This window comes from Emys orbicularis, chromosome 4, assembly GCF_028017835.1.
Source record: "Emys orbicularis isolate rEmyOrb1 chromosome 4, rEmyOrb1.hap1, whole genome shotgun sequence".
NCBI lineage: Eukaryota > Metazoa > Chordata > Testudines > Emydidae > Emys > Emys orbicularis.
In genome coordinates, this window is record NC_088686.1 from 12619448 (window position 1) to 12636818 (window position 17371).

Here is a 17371-nt window from a genome sequence, read left to right on the forward strand (position 1 = left end):
CAATTGAAACTGCAGGGGAATTTGAGGTAGGATCAATGTAATTATGTAACTGGAATTTAGCCAAGGAACTGCGGCTAAGCTAACCCTAGCATAGCATTGTTAACCCCAGCACTTGCAAGAAGCAGTGTGTTTTTCTTAATGACTGCAAGATGGTCAGTCCTCACCTTTACATCTCCAGAATTACTGTATTAGTTATTACATGAAATGACACCAACTCCAACAGCAGAGTGCTGCTTAGCATCATACTGGAGCTTTGGTCCAGTACTGAGTCGGAAGGAAGAGAACAAGCGGCAGTGTGTTGGTCACTGTCGGTAGACAGGATAATGGGCTGGATGGACCTTTGGTCTGACCCAATATGGCCATTCTTATGTTCTTATGTGTTCTAGCTGTTAAAGCAGGGTATGTCTACACACCAGTCTCAGGGTATGATTGCAAACTAGCTTTGATCTAGCTAACATGGCTACCAGAACAGTGACACTGCAGCAGTACGTGTTTCAGTGCAGCCTATCTGCCTGAGTAATTATCCAGGTCGGTTTGTACAGTCCATGCTAAAGTCTGTGCTGGTCAGGGCCGGCTCCAGGCACCAGTGCAGGAAGCAGGTGCTTGGGGCGGCACGTCGAAGAATGAAATGGCGCGGTAGAGCTGCCGCCGAAGTGCCGCCAATCGCGGCTTTTTTTTCCTTCTTCGCCGCTTGGGGCGGCAAAAAAGCTGGAGCCAGCCCCGGTGCTGGTGAGTCTTCATATGCTAGCTAGATGAAAGCTAGCTCAGGTATGTCTACAAGAGCAGCAATCACACCCATGACTGCAGTGTAGCTATACGATCGCAGCAGGAGACCTGACTTCCATCCCTTCCGGTCTGCTGTGTGACTTGGGCAAGTTGCTTAAGCTCTCGGGGCCCATAAAATGGAGATAGTAATAATCAAGGTCATGTTCACTGGGAAGTTATCTCCAGTTGGACGACATGCGGTGAAAAGCTCAGATTACCTCACACTTCAGAAGACAATATCCACGTGAAAGAGGTAATAAGGACAGAATCTCTTAGCTACTCCAATCAAGTGAAAGGAAAGGACCTTGAGTTCTTAGAGCAGAGCAGAGCCCAGTACCTGCAATTGTGTTAACAAAATTCTAAAAAAGCTTTATCAAGATGCGTTTACCTACCCAGAAAGGGAAAGTTCAATTGTGCGGACACTTCAGCTAGAAAGTTCGTTTTATATTCAAGACTAAGGAGAGAAAAAGCAACCCAAACAGAATTGAAAAAAACTTGGTAGAGTTGTGGGACTCACTTTAGATTAATAAAGCTTCAAGCACAGACGGCACTGCCAATAAATTAAAAGAAATAATGCTTTACTGAAACCCTTTCTTATTTTCCCAGGTTTGTATGAGGCTATGATTAGAGCTCTTCAAAAACAAAGAAAAGAAAAAAAGAAACCTGGGGCAATATTCATCCTATCGATCCCTCTCACTGAGTAATGCCGATTCCAACATCTCTGTGAACAACATTGGCTTGAGGTTTGACGGAATTATTTTGTTATTGGCAACCCAAACACACTTATTTCCAATAGATGTTCCTGTCTAGCCCTCACAGAGGGTAGGATTTGTATGTTTATCAAAAAGGAGCCCTTCCAGAAGAACTTTAATATCCACGGTCCTACATGCTTTTATTTGGACACACAATATGGGGGAGGGTATGTTTAGTTTTAGTCAATTCTGGCTCTTCCTTTCTGAGCTGGATACCATTCCTTTACATTCTCAGCAGATAGGAATCTTTTAAAGCAGAAGTTCTCAATAAAGCACAATATCGGTGCATGGTACTAGCCACAAGTGATCTCTCTCCACCCATTTTTCCCTCAGTCACTGTGCAATCAGAACAAACACTCTGGGGTTCAAGATTAGGATCAGAAGTGAATTCCCCCTTATAAGGAATCAGCTGAAGGCTGATGCACACTTACATCCTTCTCTTCCGGAGGGCTTACGTGGGATGTAAATGGTACATAGGCAGACCTTCTGCCCAGGAGAGTGTCTCATCCCCTGAGAATAAGCGCTGTCCTCTGATATAACAGCTCTTGCATCTATACAGAAGGCCACACAGCTTAAGGATCAAAGCAAAAGTCTAGGAGCCAGGAGGATCTGGGATTCTAATGCTGGGTGAATAACTGGGACCTGGGGAAAGTTATTGGAGCTTCTGGAAACTCCAAGGAGACCAGTTGTAGAAGCAGGATGTCACTGAATACTAAATGTTACTTCTAAGTGAAACTGAGCTGTCTGGGGTGAATAAATTACAGGACAGAGGAAGGAGACAAGAATATTGCCTGTACTATGAAACACAAGAAAAGATCTTTAAATTTCAGATTTAAAAAAGCACCATTATTATTTATATTGCAGTAGCGCCTACAAACAGAACAGAGAGCTTATAGTCCAAGTATAATCCAAGAGACAGCAGGTGGATATAGACAGATGGGCAACACAAGGAAACTGTCTCAAAAAGTACAGAGACAGGCAGGGTTAGAGCAGAGCCAAGGCCCCAAACCCTCGATGCTAGTCAGCAGTGCTCGGCTGGTATAGTGTGCCCGGATCATGGTCTGGCAGCTGCCGAGTGCGCTTCCAAAGACATTGCACCTAGGCAGGCCGTTCGTCCGGTTTTAAAACATACAGCCCTGCATTATTCTGGTTAGTCCACATCCAGTACTGATTTAAAACCAATCTGGTATCAGGCACAGAGGACACCATTTTGAAGAGCTCACCGTTCCGCCCCCACCTGGGGCAGGGCAGGTGTGTAACCCGCACAATCTAGGGCATGCTCTTCAAAATGGCATTCTCCATGAGGCATGCTCTTGCAAGGTGACGCCAACGGGAGCAGGCCCACGGCATTCCTAGAAACTCCAAAATACTAGACATTTTTGGTAATGTGCTAGTGGACACTTGAACTGCACCTGCCCCCTGCACATCCCTGTAACAGCTGCTGCTAGTCCACCCCCCCCACCAGCAACAGGGATAGAGACCTCAACCACTCAAATACCAGGGTGAGTATGTTTGACTGGGTTTTTGGTTTTTCACTTCAATAGCCCAAGTCTCTCCTATATTAAATGGTTTAAAAAGCAGCAAGTTCCAAATCAGGATCAGATGAGAACTACAGTGAATCTCTAAAACATCAAAAACCTTCCAGCACCATCCCCTTTGCGCCCTTCCCTTCCTCATCATAAAGGGCTCTTATTGGCTCATGCAAGATCCATCTAAACCATCTGAGACTTTTGTACCTCCCCCACCTATCCCTGAGTAGCTGGTGTCAGAAACCATGAAGGGGGTGGACAGGCCTAATGGTCAGAGCCAGAACCAGGAGTCCAGAATGGTGTTAGAACAAGACCGGAACAAGAGCAAGGCTGGAGCAGGACTAGGAACAGGACTGGAGCAAGCTAACGCTTGTAGAGTCTGTTATCACTACCAGGAAGGAGAGAATTCTAAGCCATGAAGCAACATTGCACAGTACTAAGCTGCCATTTCTCCTGGGAGGCTTATATACCTCCCCTGAGAGTCACCAGACCAGCTCCTGGCTTCTGGATTGGCCGGCGCCTAGCACAGGAATGACTCATCAGTGCATGTGGTTTAATCAGACTCTTGTTGGGGGATGAGTCATTACTTTATACCTGGAGAGAGACTGCAAATGCCTATATCAAATTGACCAAGGGGAGAGAGGGAGATAAGGGTTGTAGCAAGCAGGTGGCTCCATTGATTTGCCTGGCTTTACCCTCCTATTCATTATCAGCTCCCAGGCAGGGGAGCAGCATACAAAAGGAGCTCATCTTTGAGCTGATCCTGATTTCGTTGCGGTCTAGCAGGGAGTAAGCCAGGCTAGACTAGTTTTTAAACTGCAGGAGGTTTGCAGGCTGGGTAGTTGGCATCAGCAGGCTGCCTAGCTTCACCCCACAGTCTAATAAACAGCTGCAGGTGGCATGACTCTCCTCAGCCCTGCTTACACAAAACTTTATACGTGGAAGCCACCCATACTACCTTTGGCCTGATCTTCAGGTATTCTGTGCTTCAGCCTGTTCTACTGCTGAGGCTGTCGTTTCACGGGAGGGCTGGCTAGCTTAGGGATTCAGATCCTTTGATTCCAAAAGATCTCTGCACTGCAGGGGTACCTAGGAACAGAATGTGGAATTACAGTAGCCTTTGGGAAGGGCTTAGCCCCTCCTAGGTTTACACTGTATCACTGGGCCTTGTTAGTTAATCTGTGTCCTTGTGTAACTGATTTGAAACTGCTGTCAGTCAATAAGATCTGAGCCGGAACCTCTTGTATACATCGTACTGGACATTGATACGGGGTTTCCCCATTGTCCCATTGAACTGGCAAAGGAATTCTCTGCTGCTTCTAAAACTCAAGGCTGAAATGGAAAAAAATATTCTGCAGAGGGAAGTGCCTAATAACTTGGTTGTCGGCGTTAGTGGCTGACCCTAGTTTACCGTCACGTCTGACAAAAATCCCCTTTTTGTTGTTGTCGTTGATGGGAAGAATGAAGGCCTAGACAGGTGTGGCTTTTTGTATGAGCAAATATTTCTAAGTCTCTCAGCACAACTGGAGGTAATAGGTAAGGATGGATAGTAAATTGATCTAGCCAAACTTACTCTGACATAGCTTTAACTGGCCACATAAACCTTTTGGAAGAAGCTGCTATTTCAAAGCTGCTATTTGAAAATGTTGCAATATTGCTGTTTCTCGATATATTCAGCCAACAATGTCGGACCAAAATCAGCTCAGATTTCTTATTACATGTGTGTGAAAAAGACCCTTTCTGTTTTCCCCTTACCTTGATAGGTTTATAAAGATACATTTATTATCCCAAGCAGAAGCTTGATTTCATCTCTTTCTCATAGCAGTTTTTTCAGAATTAACCCCTTTGCGTGCTGTTAAGCACAATCCAATTCCCACATCTTCTGAGAGTTCCCAAGGCTGCTCCACTTTTGTGCTGTTCTACGCTACAGCCTGGCAGAAGCTGCTGGATACTACCCATACTTCCTTTTCCTTTATCTTTGCCTCCAACTTCATTTCTATTATGGAATCAATAATCAAGGTATTTCCTACAGAACCATGTGGATCTTATTAACTCTTCTAACTGACTAACACCAGATGGCCTGTGTAGATTCAGATTTTTCTTTTCCACCTCACTAGGGACTATCAAATTTTTACTTTTAATATAATGGGCTTAATTGACGACTACGCTCCTCCAGTATTACACTGATGTAACTTCTTTGGTTTCAGCTGAGTGTAAAAACAGAGCAACAGAGTCATTGCTTGGACCCATTGTGCCTAGGCCTAAGTGTGAATTGCATTTCTCTCTGAAGGCCCAATCATGCAAACACTAAGGGCTTGTCTACAGTTGAAAGTTGATTTTTGATTAAGGAAGGTGTGACGTTATTGACATGAACTGGGACCGTATAGATCATTGTTGCAACCAAAGTCCTGTAGTGGCACCAAATCTTGTATAAAGGGGGTCAAATAGGGTGTCTAAGACAAGGTTATGGTTTGCTGGTTATGGTTATGCTATCTGTATATGTGTATCAATTTTGTAATTGAAGTTATGAATATTGGCTCTATACTGTCTGTATTTCAAACTTCTGCTATGCTTCTGTGTGACACCCCAGACAAGTTGGTGTCAGCTCTGTCTAGCCTGCTTGATGGCCCATTAAGGACCATCAGCTATACAACTGACCCACTGAGAGAAGGCAGATATGCCTTGTAACTCAGAAAAGTATGCAGGGACTTGCCCATGTGACTCCAGACTCCATTTTGCTGTAATTTTCCACAGTAAGAACAAAAAGTCGTTCTTACACCTGGAAAAGACTATAAAAGGCTGATGCCTCATCTCCATCTTGTCTTCAATCCTGCTTCTTACCTCTGGAGGGACTTTGCTACAAATGGAAGCTCGACAGAAAGGACTGATGACCCATCCCAGCTGTGGATGTACTCCAGAGACTTTATTTGAACCTGCAGTTTATTCCATCACTGCTACAAGCCTGAACCAAGAATTTCACCATTACTGTATGTAATTGATTCCATTTAACCAATTCTAGCTCTCATCTATATCTTTTTCCTTTTATGAATAAACCTTTAGATTTTAGATTCTAAAGGATTGGCAACAGCGTGATTTGTGGATAAGATCTGATTTGTAGATTGACCTGGGTCTGGGGTTTGGTCCTTTGGGATCGAGAGAATCTTTTTTCTTTTACTGGGGCATTGGTTTTCATAATCATTTGTCCCCATAACGAGTGGCACTGGTGGTGATACTGGGAAACTGGAGTGTCTAAGGGAATTGCTTGTGTGACTTGTGGTTAGCCAGTGGGGTGAGACCAAAATCCTCTTTCTCTGGCTGGTTTGGTTTGCCTTAGGGTGGAAAAACCCCAGCCTTGGGCTGTAACTGCCCTGCTTTAAGCAATTTGTCCTGAATTGGCACACACAGTTGGGTCCCGCCAGAACCAGCATCATTACAGAAGGGTATGAATTTAAAATACAATCAATATTCCTGAATGACTCCACATGTGGAAACTCATATTCCATAATAAGAGTGTCCAAACATGGAGCTGATCAGGAACAATTCATTGTGCAGACAAGCCCTTACATAATGCTTACTACTATGTGTAGTTCCACTGAGCACTACGCTGGATAGTGTTTGCAGGACAGGGTCATAAGCCTTTTTATTGCATCAGTCATTGAAAGGAGATATGACTAGAGAAAGTAGAAGTTGCCTTTGGGAAAAACAAAACAACACACCCGGACAATTTAACCACAGGCTTATTTTTGTGATTCTAGATATTTTCATGTAGGAGTTACTCAGAAGTTAGTATGGCAAGTGTCATTACAAGAAGGCAGATAGAATTGTTAATATTTAGATGTATTTGGAGGCTGATTCTGGTTCAACAAGAGAAACCTGATTAAGTGTTTGTCTTCTTTTAGATCTAAGACTTTCAACTAGACACAGCTTGAACAGGCTCTGGAAAACAGACCAAGAAAACAAAGTGATGGTCCAAATGTACATTTTTCATTTGTTATGAGGAACATAGCTGTTGATATCAACAGACATTTTAAGTGCTTCATTTGTGCTCTGAAGAGAGGGAAGAGGAACTGGTGAGGAGCTGTATAAATTCTCTGGAGAAAATAACCCATATAATCTATATTCCAGGGATCATTCATCCTACTTTAGTCAAGGGCCACTCACCAGAGAGGTGCTTCCTGCTGGTTGTCTCAGGGATTAGCTCTTTCAGCCAGCACACCCTCTCCTGGTGGTGCCTCTACTGCCATCTTTTCCACCGCAGACCCATCTCAGCCCAGGAACTGCAGTGTCCTTTTCATCGTTCCACCCTCCAGCTGTGCCACCATCCATGTTTTCCCCCTTTGGGGGGGGAAGGGGGTGAAATAAAAGTATCTCCCAGTTCTATAGTCCAGCCACTTCCCCAGTGGCCCCACTACTTTGGATCCCAGCCCAGGGACCCTGTAGATAGCAGCCTTCTGCTGCTTCTCCTTAACTTCTCTGCCAATACTGCTTCAATTCCCTGGGCCACTGCCCTGCAGCCCCAGCACCTTTTCCGCCCTCTTTTCAGGGCCTCCAGCCTGCAAGTCCCAGCAGCCCTCTTGCTCCCCCAGTCCCTGCCAGCAACTGCTCTGTCCAAGGTGCTAACTTCCTGCAGCCTGCTGGGAACACAGTCCTTTCCCCTTGGACTCCCTGCAGGTACTGAGTGTCTCTGTCCCAGCAGCTCCTTTTATGTAAGCCCGCTGGGCCCTGATTGGCTGCTCCCTGCACAGTCTCCCTAGGCTGATTTTAACCCCTTCCTTTCTGGTGTGGAGTGAACACCCTTAAACACAAACTTATGTTACATGGTAAATACTATAACAGAACTCATGTAAACATACATATGCTCTAATATATGTGACAGAACTCCTGTAAATGGCTAGAACACACTTACACATCTGGCAATGATTGGCAGCTCAAGAGGCAAAGCTTTGCAGAGATACTTATCCAGGGTGCAATCCTGCCAGGTGTCGAGCACTCTGGCCCTGAACCAGGCTAACCACACGCTTAACTGTAAGCATGTGAGTAATCCCATTGGTGGCACTGAACTGGTCAAGCCAGCACAAAGGATCTGGTAAATTATCTTTTTCTCCCTAGACACCATAAAAATAATGCAACAACAAATGAAAAGCTTTCTGAGGCTCATCCAGTGCAACCTTTCTCTCCCAAATATTCCCCTGTTTATTCCTTTAAATCCAGTTCTTTAAAATTAACCAGCAAGGAGTTAAGGAATCAGAATTATTTACTTCACACATTGCTCCTGTCCAGTTTAATGGGCTAATAAGACCCATGCAACAAATTTTACACGTGAAACATGAAACAGTTTTTCCAAGCAAGATTTAGTCAGCCAGAGTGATGTCAGATCAGACTCAAACTCAATCTGCCCTCAGCAGGGAAAGAGCAGCCTGGCAGTTGAGGATCTCGAAAAATGCTGCAGAGGAAACTACCACCACCAGAGCAGGTTGGAAATGGATTTACAGGGGAAAGAACTGCCAAATGTAAGGAACTGAACCCCTGGCAGAGGTGCAAGTTATAATCACACAATACATGATAGAGGCTGAAGATAAAAGGACTCGAGAATGGTGATCTCTCTCTTTCTTAAACCTTCCACTGGCCCACACCTCAGGTCCACCGCCCACCTCAGATGGCTGCCAGCACCCATTTCAATTCCTAACACATTCAGCTTTGGCGTACAAGGATGGGAAATTCATGTCATGTCGACAATAAGGCAGACAACTAAAGCTGTGACCAAAAAAGTTTGGAGAAGAGGCTGACTCTGTCCTTGAAGGTTTTTATGTTGCCTTGTGCAACAGAGATCGCCAAACAGCTGGTGACTTCGCATACAGTGCAAGCTGCAATGGTTAGGCCCAGGAGACTGATCTAGGCCATAGCCTTCCTAGACTGGTGGTTTTCCCAGGTGGGGATACCTGGTCTGGTTATGCAATCCAGGGCTAGAGATAAGCTGGGCACAGACTGAATATAATTTCATGTAGGCCTTGCTTTGTAACCTTCACCAATGCTGCCTCACATACCATGAACTCATTGCCTCAAAGGCTGACACATGTACCTGGAACAGACCTCTCCCACGAAATGCCAGGAAACCGGCTCTGAAAAGAATGCAGCAGCAGTAGCAAAATGCTTGACTAACCGGGGGGAGGGATAGCTCAGTGGTTTGAGCATTGGCCTGCTAAACCCAGGGTTGTGAGTTCAATCCTTGAGGGGGCCACTTAGGGATCTGGGGCAAAAATCAGTACTTGGTCCTGCTAGTGAAGGCAGGGGGCTGGACTTGATGACCTCTCAAGGTCCCTTCCAGTTCTAGGACATAGGATATCTCCATTAATTTATTTATTTGCTGCAGCTCTCCTCCAGCAGAGGGCGCCCAACTTTCCCTTTGAAGCTCAGTTTTCAGCGCTTACCTTAGCCAGCTAGTCTGTCCGCAGAGTAATATGGTGCAAGGCTTTGGAAACAAAGGGCTAGAACGGGTGCACTGAGTGGGTTCTCCATTAAATGGGATGTTATTTGACCAGGGACACAGAGCCAGATTCTGATCCCGGTGACACAGGTGTCCATCTGGAGTACTTGCATTGACTACAATGATGCTACTCTGGATTTAGTGAATAAGTTAAGTATACAGCCCGGGGGGGTTCTGAGCAAAAAAGGCAAAACAAGGAACACTCCCCCTTAAAGAAAGAAGAGAAGAGTTGCTCTTACCAAGGCCCTGGTTTTGCTGTTCCCATTCAATGGTGTCTGGAACTTGGTAAGATACCCCAGCCAGCTGCGCTGCAGAGTCTCCTATGCCAACGACAGGCTCCTGGGAAGTTTCGCCAGGAAGAGTGAAACCTGGCAGCTCCGTGTCACCCTCCATGCTTTCCTCCATTGAGTCTGTATCTCTGTCTTCCTCCTCTTCCTCTTCTTCATCCTCCTCTTCATCCTCCTCCTCCTCCCCCTCTGGACAAACAGAAACCAAGACAAAAACCACAGTGAGAAAGATCCTGCAAAACTGAAGATTTATACGTCTGTGTCATCAGACTCTACTAACTGGGTTTGCTACCAGAACAGGTTTTATTTCCTTCATGCAGAAAGACAGCTTGATTATTTGAACCAGGCTGTCTCAGTTTTATAAGGTATGTGACACCGAGGAATGGGTTAATTTGGAAAAGCTATCAGCTTTCTGAAGTTGCTAAGTAATTATGTTCTGTCTTCAAGTTATTCTCAGCCAATAAGATGTGTTCTAAGGACGTCTGGTGTCAGTGGTGGAGTACGTTGTCATTCAGTATCCTGAGTGTGTGTGTATTTGTGTGTGTGCATGGTGTGTGTGTGTGTGTGTGTGTGTGTACGTACACCCAACAAACATGTGCCTGTCTTGACAATTTTCAATTCAAGTGAGAAATGTTTTCTTAGTTTCCAAGCTTTAATGCAGCAACAATTTGCTTCTGTTTAATATTATCAATATTTTCACAGCACCCAAACACATGCCAAGTTATTTCCCAGCACAATTAGACACAGTCCTGGCTCAAAAGAGCTTACAGCCAGAAGAAGCCTCGATCCTGCAATCAGATCTGCTAAGGCAGATGCATGGGCCCACGCGGAGTCCCACTGATTTGTGCTGGCACATGTGTTTTCAGTGAGGATCACAGCAGGGACCGGATGGGGCAAGGAAGGACAAGGGTTACAGCAGTGTCACATGGTTATTTAGTTTAGGCAAATGTACTTCTAGGTGGCTCCATTTTTAAAAAAAAACATTTGAGTCACTATTACAAAAATAGTGGGCCACATCCTCAGCTGGTGTAAACTGGCATAGCTCCATCAGCTACGCTGATTTACCCAGCTGAAAATTTGACCCACTGTGTCTTCAGAAAGTCTTTGAAAGAATTCAGAAGTATTAAGATAGCGTGTGACCCTCTTTTCACCTGGTTGCTAGAGTGCTGGACATCTGAAAAGGCAATAAGCTGATAAATAATGATCAGAAATATTTTTGCAAGCCAGCCTACACAAACATAATATCACTGTAGTTTATCATTTATGTAAAGCTCACTTTGATCTGTTACAAACTGCTCTACAGACGTAATCAGAGTGGAAGACGGTCATTGTACATCTGGAGGTGTATTCTAGTCAGCAGGCCTCAGCCTGTGTTAAAAAGACACATTCTAGGAAAAATCCACGTCTGCCACTTGGATACTCCTAACAGGTGAGTCATTTGGGCTCAGAACTGTCCCACATATACTACTGCCTTGGCAGTTAGCTGGAGCAGCTCAGCTTAGATAAGGCTGGAAAACTCAAATACTTATCATGACCCTGAGAGCTGTACCTTATTTAACATGGCTCTGCTTTACCCTGCTACAGGATGCGATTACACTTGAACAGGTCTGGGTCCAGGAGTGAACTAGTAACCGAGCTGGAATAACTTTTGGAAAGGACGTTGCTTTGTGGGGAGGACACCCACGTTTTGAATTCATTGGTTTTTGAGTTCCTCCCTCTACTTAATAGTTCAGAGATGAGAATGACATTACAATTGACAAGGCTTCGGTGTGCCGTGCTGCATTAGTGTCAAAGACTGGTGCATGACACAATATCATCAGGGATTTGGTTTAAAAGGCTACATTGCTTTTCAGATCTTCAGATGAGACAATTTCACTTTGATGAGTTTTATTCAATTCCAGAACTTTATGCAAGTGATGCGCTATTTGGATTTAGCGTAAAGATCATTCCTAAGAACAATTATGCCATGCAGAGTACGGAATAGAACTTCAGGGGACCATCAGCCCCTTAGATTCTCATTACCTTTGATAGGAAAAAGGCAGGAGTATTTCATCCCCCTGGTGGCTTTGTCCTTCTGCTTTTCCTGTCCTTTCAAATCAACGACAAGAACTTTCACTGCCATATTGAATGAGCTCACACCAAAACAGTCAGCCTCTATAAACAGGGCTGGAGCTTATCCCTGGTGGGTCACGAGGTGAATGCTTACAGGAGAGTTACAAAGACAAATTAATGTTTGTGTTTTGTTCCAGTACCGGGTTTACCATGGCACCAGTGGCTCCATGGCGCCGGGCCCACACTCAGAAGGAGCCCCGGAGTCCGGTCCATGGCCCCACCTCCCTTCCCTGCTCTGCCTGTGCTCTGCCCCGAGGCCCCACCCACTGCTCACTCCTCTTCACCCCCATCCCTCCCGCCTGACCCCTGGGTGGGGGGGAAAAACACCAGCAGAAACTTGAATATTAGCAGAGTTCCCCCAGGCTCTGACGGAGGGTGGGGAGAGCTGGGCAGCAGGTGACGAAATAGGTATTCAAGGTCAAATCTGAAAAAGATCTAGGGTCAAAAATTTTCACAGCGACTAGTAATTTTTGGGAGCCCAACCTGAGGTGCCTTTCAAAGGGCAGGTAACAGCACTTCTGAAAATCACGCCCCTGCAAAGCATCTGAAGCTGGACAGCCAAAAATCGAAGTGGCCGGAATCACTAGTCACGTCTGAAAAGAGCTGTTACAAAGAGAGATGTGGTCCCTAAGCTGCGATGACCACTTCGTGATCACGTCACAAAGATCAAGGGGATACAAGCCTTCTGGCATAATCACTGGTAAAAATCCCTATTAGATGGATGGCTCCTGAACGCTGCACCCCTTCTTTCTCTACCCTTTACCGCAAGTTCACAGTCTAAAAAAGGCCTTTAAAATCTCCCTATCCTATCGCCTGCTGTCCACTGTTCCTTAGTGAAACTGTTCAGCACCCGTGAAAGTAGTGAAGAGCGCCACCTGCCAGTCACTGTGAGGAAGTGCTTCCTCCAAACAACAGCACATTTCACAAACGCTGGGAAGGGCAAAAGAGGCAAGAGGAGACAGACAATCCACACGTCCGACCTGATGCTCCCACAGACCAGCATTCAGGGGCAAATGTGCAGCCAAACCCCAGAATACTCCAGTGAGTGAACCCCACCATGACAATGTTTCCCTGCGCTCATGTACATCATTGGGCACCCCAGGGCTCTGACATGTAAGAGAGGAGTATGACTGCTCAGAGCTCCGGTATGAAACTGCAGAAAAACCGGAGAGTCTCTGGATTAAGTTTAGAAGTGTGAGCAACAAGGGTGATGTCGTGGTGGGAGTCTGCTATAGACCACCAGACCAGGGGGATGAGGTGGACGAGGCTTTCTTCCGGCAACTAGCAGAAGTTACTAGATCGCAGGCCCTGGTTCTCATGGGAGACTTTAATCACCCTGATATCTGCTGGGAGAGCAATACAGCGGTGCACAGACAATCCATGAAGTTTTTGGAAAGTGTAGGGGACAATTTCCTGGTGCAAGTGCTGGAGGAACCAACTAGGGGCAGAGCTCTTCTAGACCTGCTGCTCACAAACCGGGAAGAATTAGTAGGGGAAGCAAAAGTGGATGGGAATCTGGGAGGCAGTGACCATGAGATGGTCTAGTTCAGGATCCTGACACAAGGAAGAAAGGAGAGCAGCAGAATATGGACCCTGGACTTCAGAAAAGCAGACTTTGACTCCCTCAGGGAACTGATGGGCAGGATCCCCTGGGAGAATAACATGAGGGGGAAAGGAGTCCAGAAGAGCTGGCTGTATTTTAAAGAATCCTTATTGAGATTGCAGGAAAAAAACATCCCAATGTGTAGAAAGAACAGTAAATATGGCAGGCAACCAGCTTGGCTTAACAGTGAAATACTTGCTGATCTTAAACGCAAAAAAGAAGCTTACAAGAAGTGGAAGATTGGACAAATGACCAGGGAGGAGTATAAAAATATTGCTCAGGCATGCAGGAGTGAAATCAGGAAGGCCAAATTACACTTGGAGTTGCAGCTAGCAAGAGATGTTAAGAGTAGCAAGAAGGGTTTCTTCAGGTATGTTAGCAACAAGAAGAAAGTCAAGGAAAGTGTGGGCCCCTTACTGAATGAGGGAGGCAACCTAGTGACAGAGGATGCGGAAAAAGCTAATGTACTCAATGATTTTTTTGCCTCTGTCTTCACAAACAAGGTCAGCTCCCAGACTGCTGCACTGGGCAGCACAGTATGGGGAGGAGGTGACCAGCCCTCTGTGGAGAAAGAAGTGGTTCGGGACTATTTAGAAAAACTGGACGAGCACAAGTCCATGGGGCCGGATGCGCTGCATCCGAGGGTGCTAAAGGAGTTGGCGGATGTGATTGCAGAGCCATTGGCCATTATCTTTGAAAACTCATGGTCATCGGGGGAGGTCCCAGATGACTGGAAAAAGGCTAATGTAGTGCCCATCTTTAAAAAAGGGAAGAAGGAGGATCCGGGGAACTACAGGCCAGTCAGCCTCACCTCAGTCCCTGGAAAAATCATGGAGCAGGTCCTCAAGGAATCAATTCTGAAGCACTTAGAGGAGAGGAAAGTGATCAGGAACAGTCAGCATGGATTCACCAAAGGCAAGTCATGCCTGACTAACCTAATTGCCTTCTATGAGGAGATAACTGGCTCTGTGGATGAGGGGAAAGCAGTGGATGTGTTATTCCTTGACTTTAGCAAAGCTTTTGATAGTCTCCCACAGTATTCTTGCCACCAAGTTAAAGAAGTATGGGATGGATGAATGGACTATAAGGTGGATAGAAAGCTGGCTAGATTGTCGGACTCAACGGGTAGTGATCAACGGCTCCATGTCTAGTTGGCAGCCGGTTTCAAGCGGAGTGCCCCAAGGGTCAGTCCTGGGGCCAGTTTTGTTCAATATCTTCATTAATGATCTGGAGGATGGCGTGGACTGCACTCTCAGCAAGTTTGCAGATGACACTAAACTGGGAGGAGTGGTAGATACGCTGGAGGGTAGGGATAGGATACAGAGGGACCTAGACAAATTAGAGGATTGGGCCAAAAGAAACTTGATGAGGTTCGACAAGGACAAGTGCAGAGTCCTGCACTTGGGACGGAAGAATCCCATTCACTGTTACAGACTAGGGACCGAATGGCTAGGAAGCAGTTCTGCAGAAAAGGACCTAGGGGTTACGGTGGACGAGAAGCTGGATATGAGTCAACAGTGTGCCCTTGTTGCCAAGAAGGCTAACGGCATTTTGGGCTGTATAAGTAGGGGCATTGCCAGCAGATCGAGGTACGTAATCGTTCCCCTATATTCGACATTGGTGAGGCCTCATCTGGAGTACTGTGTCCAGTTTTGGGCCCCACACTACAAGAAGGATGTGGAAAAATTGGAAAGATCCAGTGGAGGGCAACAAAAATGATTAGGGGGCTGGAGCACATGACTTATGAGGAGAGGCTGAGGGAACTGGGATTGTTTAGTCTACAGAAGAGAAGAATGAGGTGGGATTTGATAGCTGCTTTCAACTACCTGAAAGGGGGTTCCAAAGAGGATGGATCTAGACCAGGGGTAGGCAACCTTTCAGAAGTGGTGTGCCGAGTCTTCATTTATTCTCTTTAATTTAAGGTTTCGCGTGCCGGTAATACATGTTAACGTTTTTTAGAAGGTCTCTCTCTATAAGTCTATATTATATAACTAAACTATTGTTGTATGTAAAGTAAACAAGGTTTTCAAAATGTTTAAGAAGCTTCATTTAAAATTACATTAAAATGCTGATCTTACGCCGCCAGCCTGCTCAGCCCGCTTCCAGCTTGGGGTTCTGTTCACCTAGGCCTGCGGTGGGCTGAGCGGGGCGACTCGAGGTCAGGGCAGAGGGCTGGGGTGTGTGTGGAGGTGCAGGGCAGAAGGCTGGGTGTTGGGGGGGGTTCAGGGCAGAGGGCTGGGGTGTGTGTGGAGGTGCAGGGCAGAAGGCTGGGTGTTGTGGGGAGGTCAGGGCAGAGGGCTGGGGGGGTGTGGGGGGTGCAGGGCAGAGGGGTGGGGTGCTCGGCTCATGGGGGTGCTCCCAGCCCCCTGCCCTGAGCGGCAGGGGGCTGGGAGAGGGAGGCCGGGAGAGGGAGGAGGAGGGGCAGAGGGGCCGGAATGCACCAAGCTGTGGGAAGAAGCGGGGGGAGAAGGGAAGCTTGGCTGCCGCAGGACCAAGCTTCTGCCTCCTGCCCCCGCAGGGGAGAGTGGTGGGCGGGGGGGCTGAGTGGGGCGGGGGACCGGGACCCCCCCCCACCGCTCTCCCCTGCCGGGGCAGGAGGAAGAAGCTTGGTCCTGCCGCAGCCAAGCTTCCCCCCTCCCCCGCTTCTTCCCCCAGCGTGGCGCTTTCCGGCCCCTCTGCCCCCCCCCTCCTCTCAGTGGGCAGGCAGTGTGCCACTCAAAATCGGCTCGCGTGCCGTGTTTGGCACGCGTGCCGTAGGTTGCCGACCCCTGATCTAGACTGTTCTCAGTGGTAGCAGATGACAGAACAAGGAGTAATGGTCTCAAGTTGCAGTGGGGGAGGTTTAGATTGGATATTAGGAAAAAGTTTTTCACTAGGAGGGTTGTGAAGCACTGGAATGGGTTACCTAGGGAGGTGGTGGAATCTCCTTCCTTAGAGGTTTTTAAGGTCAGGCTTGACAAAGCCCTGACTGGGATGATTTAGTTGGGGATTGGTCCTGCTTTGAGCAGGGGGTTGGACTAGATGACCTCCTGAGGTCCCTTCCAACCCTGATATTCTATGATAGCGCCAGAGGTAAAAGAAAAGAAACAAAAGTGGTTTCAGGTGCCTAGGATGGAAGCCACAATGACCAACAGACTAAGGGAGTGTGCCAGAGCTGCCTTTATGGCAGCAGTTCATGATGAATTTTACTAGGCACTGGCCAATGTAAAAGTAGTGAATTCTGGCCCCAAATCTTTTTCGGATTCTGCCTGCAACATGGAAGAGCTTAGCTGTGACAGGAAGGATGGCCCAGTGGTTAGGAAACTAGTTTAGCCCTTAAAAGACATAGGTTCAATTCCCTGCTCTGCCAGAGACTTCTTGTGTGACCTTAGGCAAGTTACTTAACCTCTCTGTGCCTCAGATCCCCATCTGTAACAGGGGGATACTAGCACTGCCCTGCCTCATAGGGAGGTTATGAGGATAAATACATTAGAGACTGTGAGGTGCCCAGATACTGCAGTGATAGGGGTCATATGTAGTCCCTTTCTTGGTCAGAGTGGGACAACATTTTTGTTTATATGTAAACCCTTAGCTGCTATATCTTCATGTAAACACTAGTTTACAAAGTTAGTGCTATGTTTTTACACTCCCTGTCTCTGGGTCAAATCCTGCCTCTCAGTTCATTAGTTTGTTATTATTTGCATTGTGGTGGCACCTATATGCCCCAATCAAGGATTCCCGCCCCATTTTGCACTATATACGTAACACCAAGACAGTCTCTGTCCCAAGGAGCTTGCAATCGAGTATGCATTCCCAGCCTCCACTGAAATAAAGGGAAGCAATGCATATGTAGCAGAGGA

The 17371-nt window shown here is 46.6% G+C and overlaps 1 protein-coding gene across 1 annotated transcript in view; it reads right to left on the reverse strand.

Moving 5' to 3' along the window:
• ARMH4 (armadillo like helical domain containing 4) overlaps positions 1 to 17371 on the reverse strand; it is a 105938-nt gene that overhangs the window by 55182 nt on the left and 33385 nt on the right. The window contains exon 4 of the mRNA XM_065404248.1: positions 9770 to 10006. Within this exon, the coding sequence (XP_065260320.1) occupies positions 9770 to 10006 (237 nt within the window). The remainder of the gene's footprint in view (positions 1 to 9769; positions 10007 to 17371) is intronic.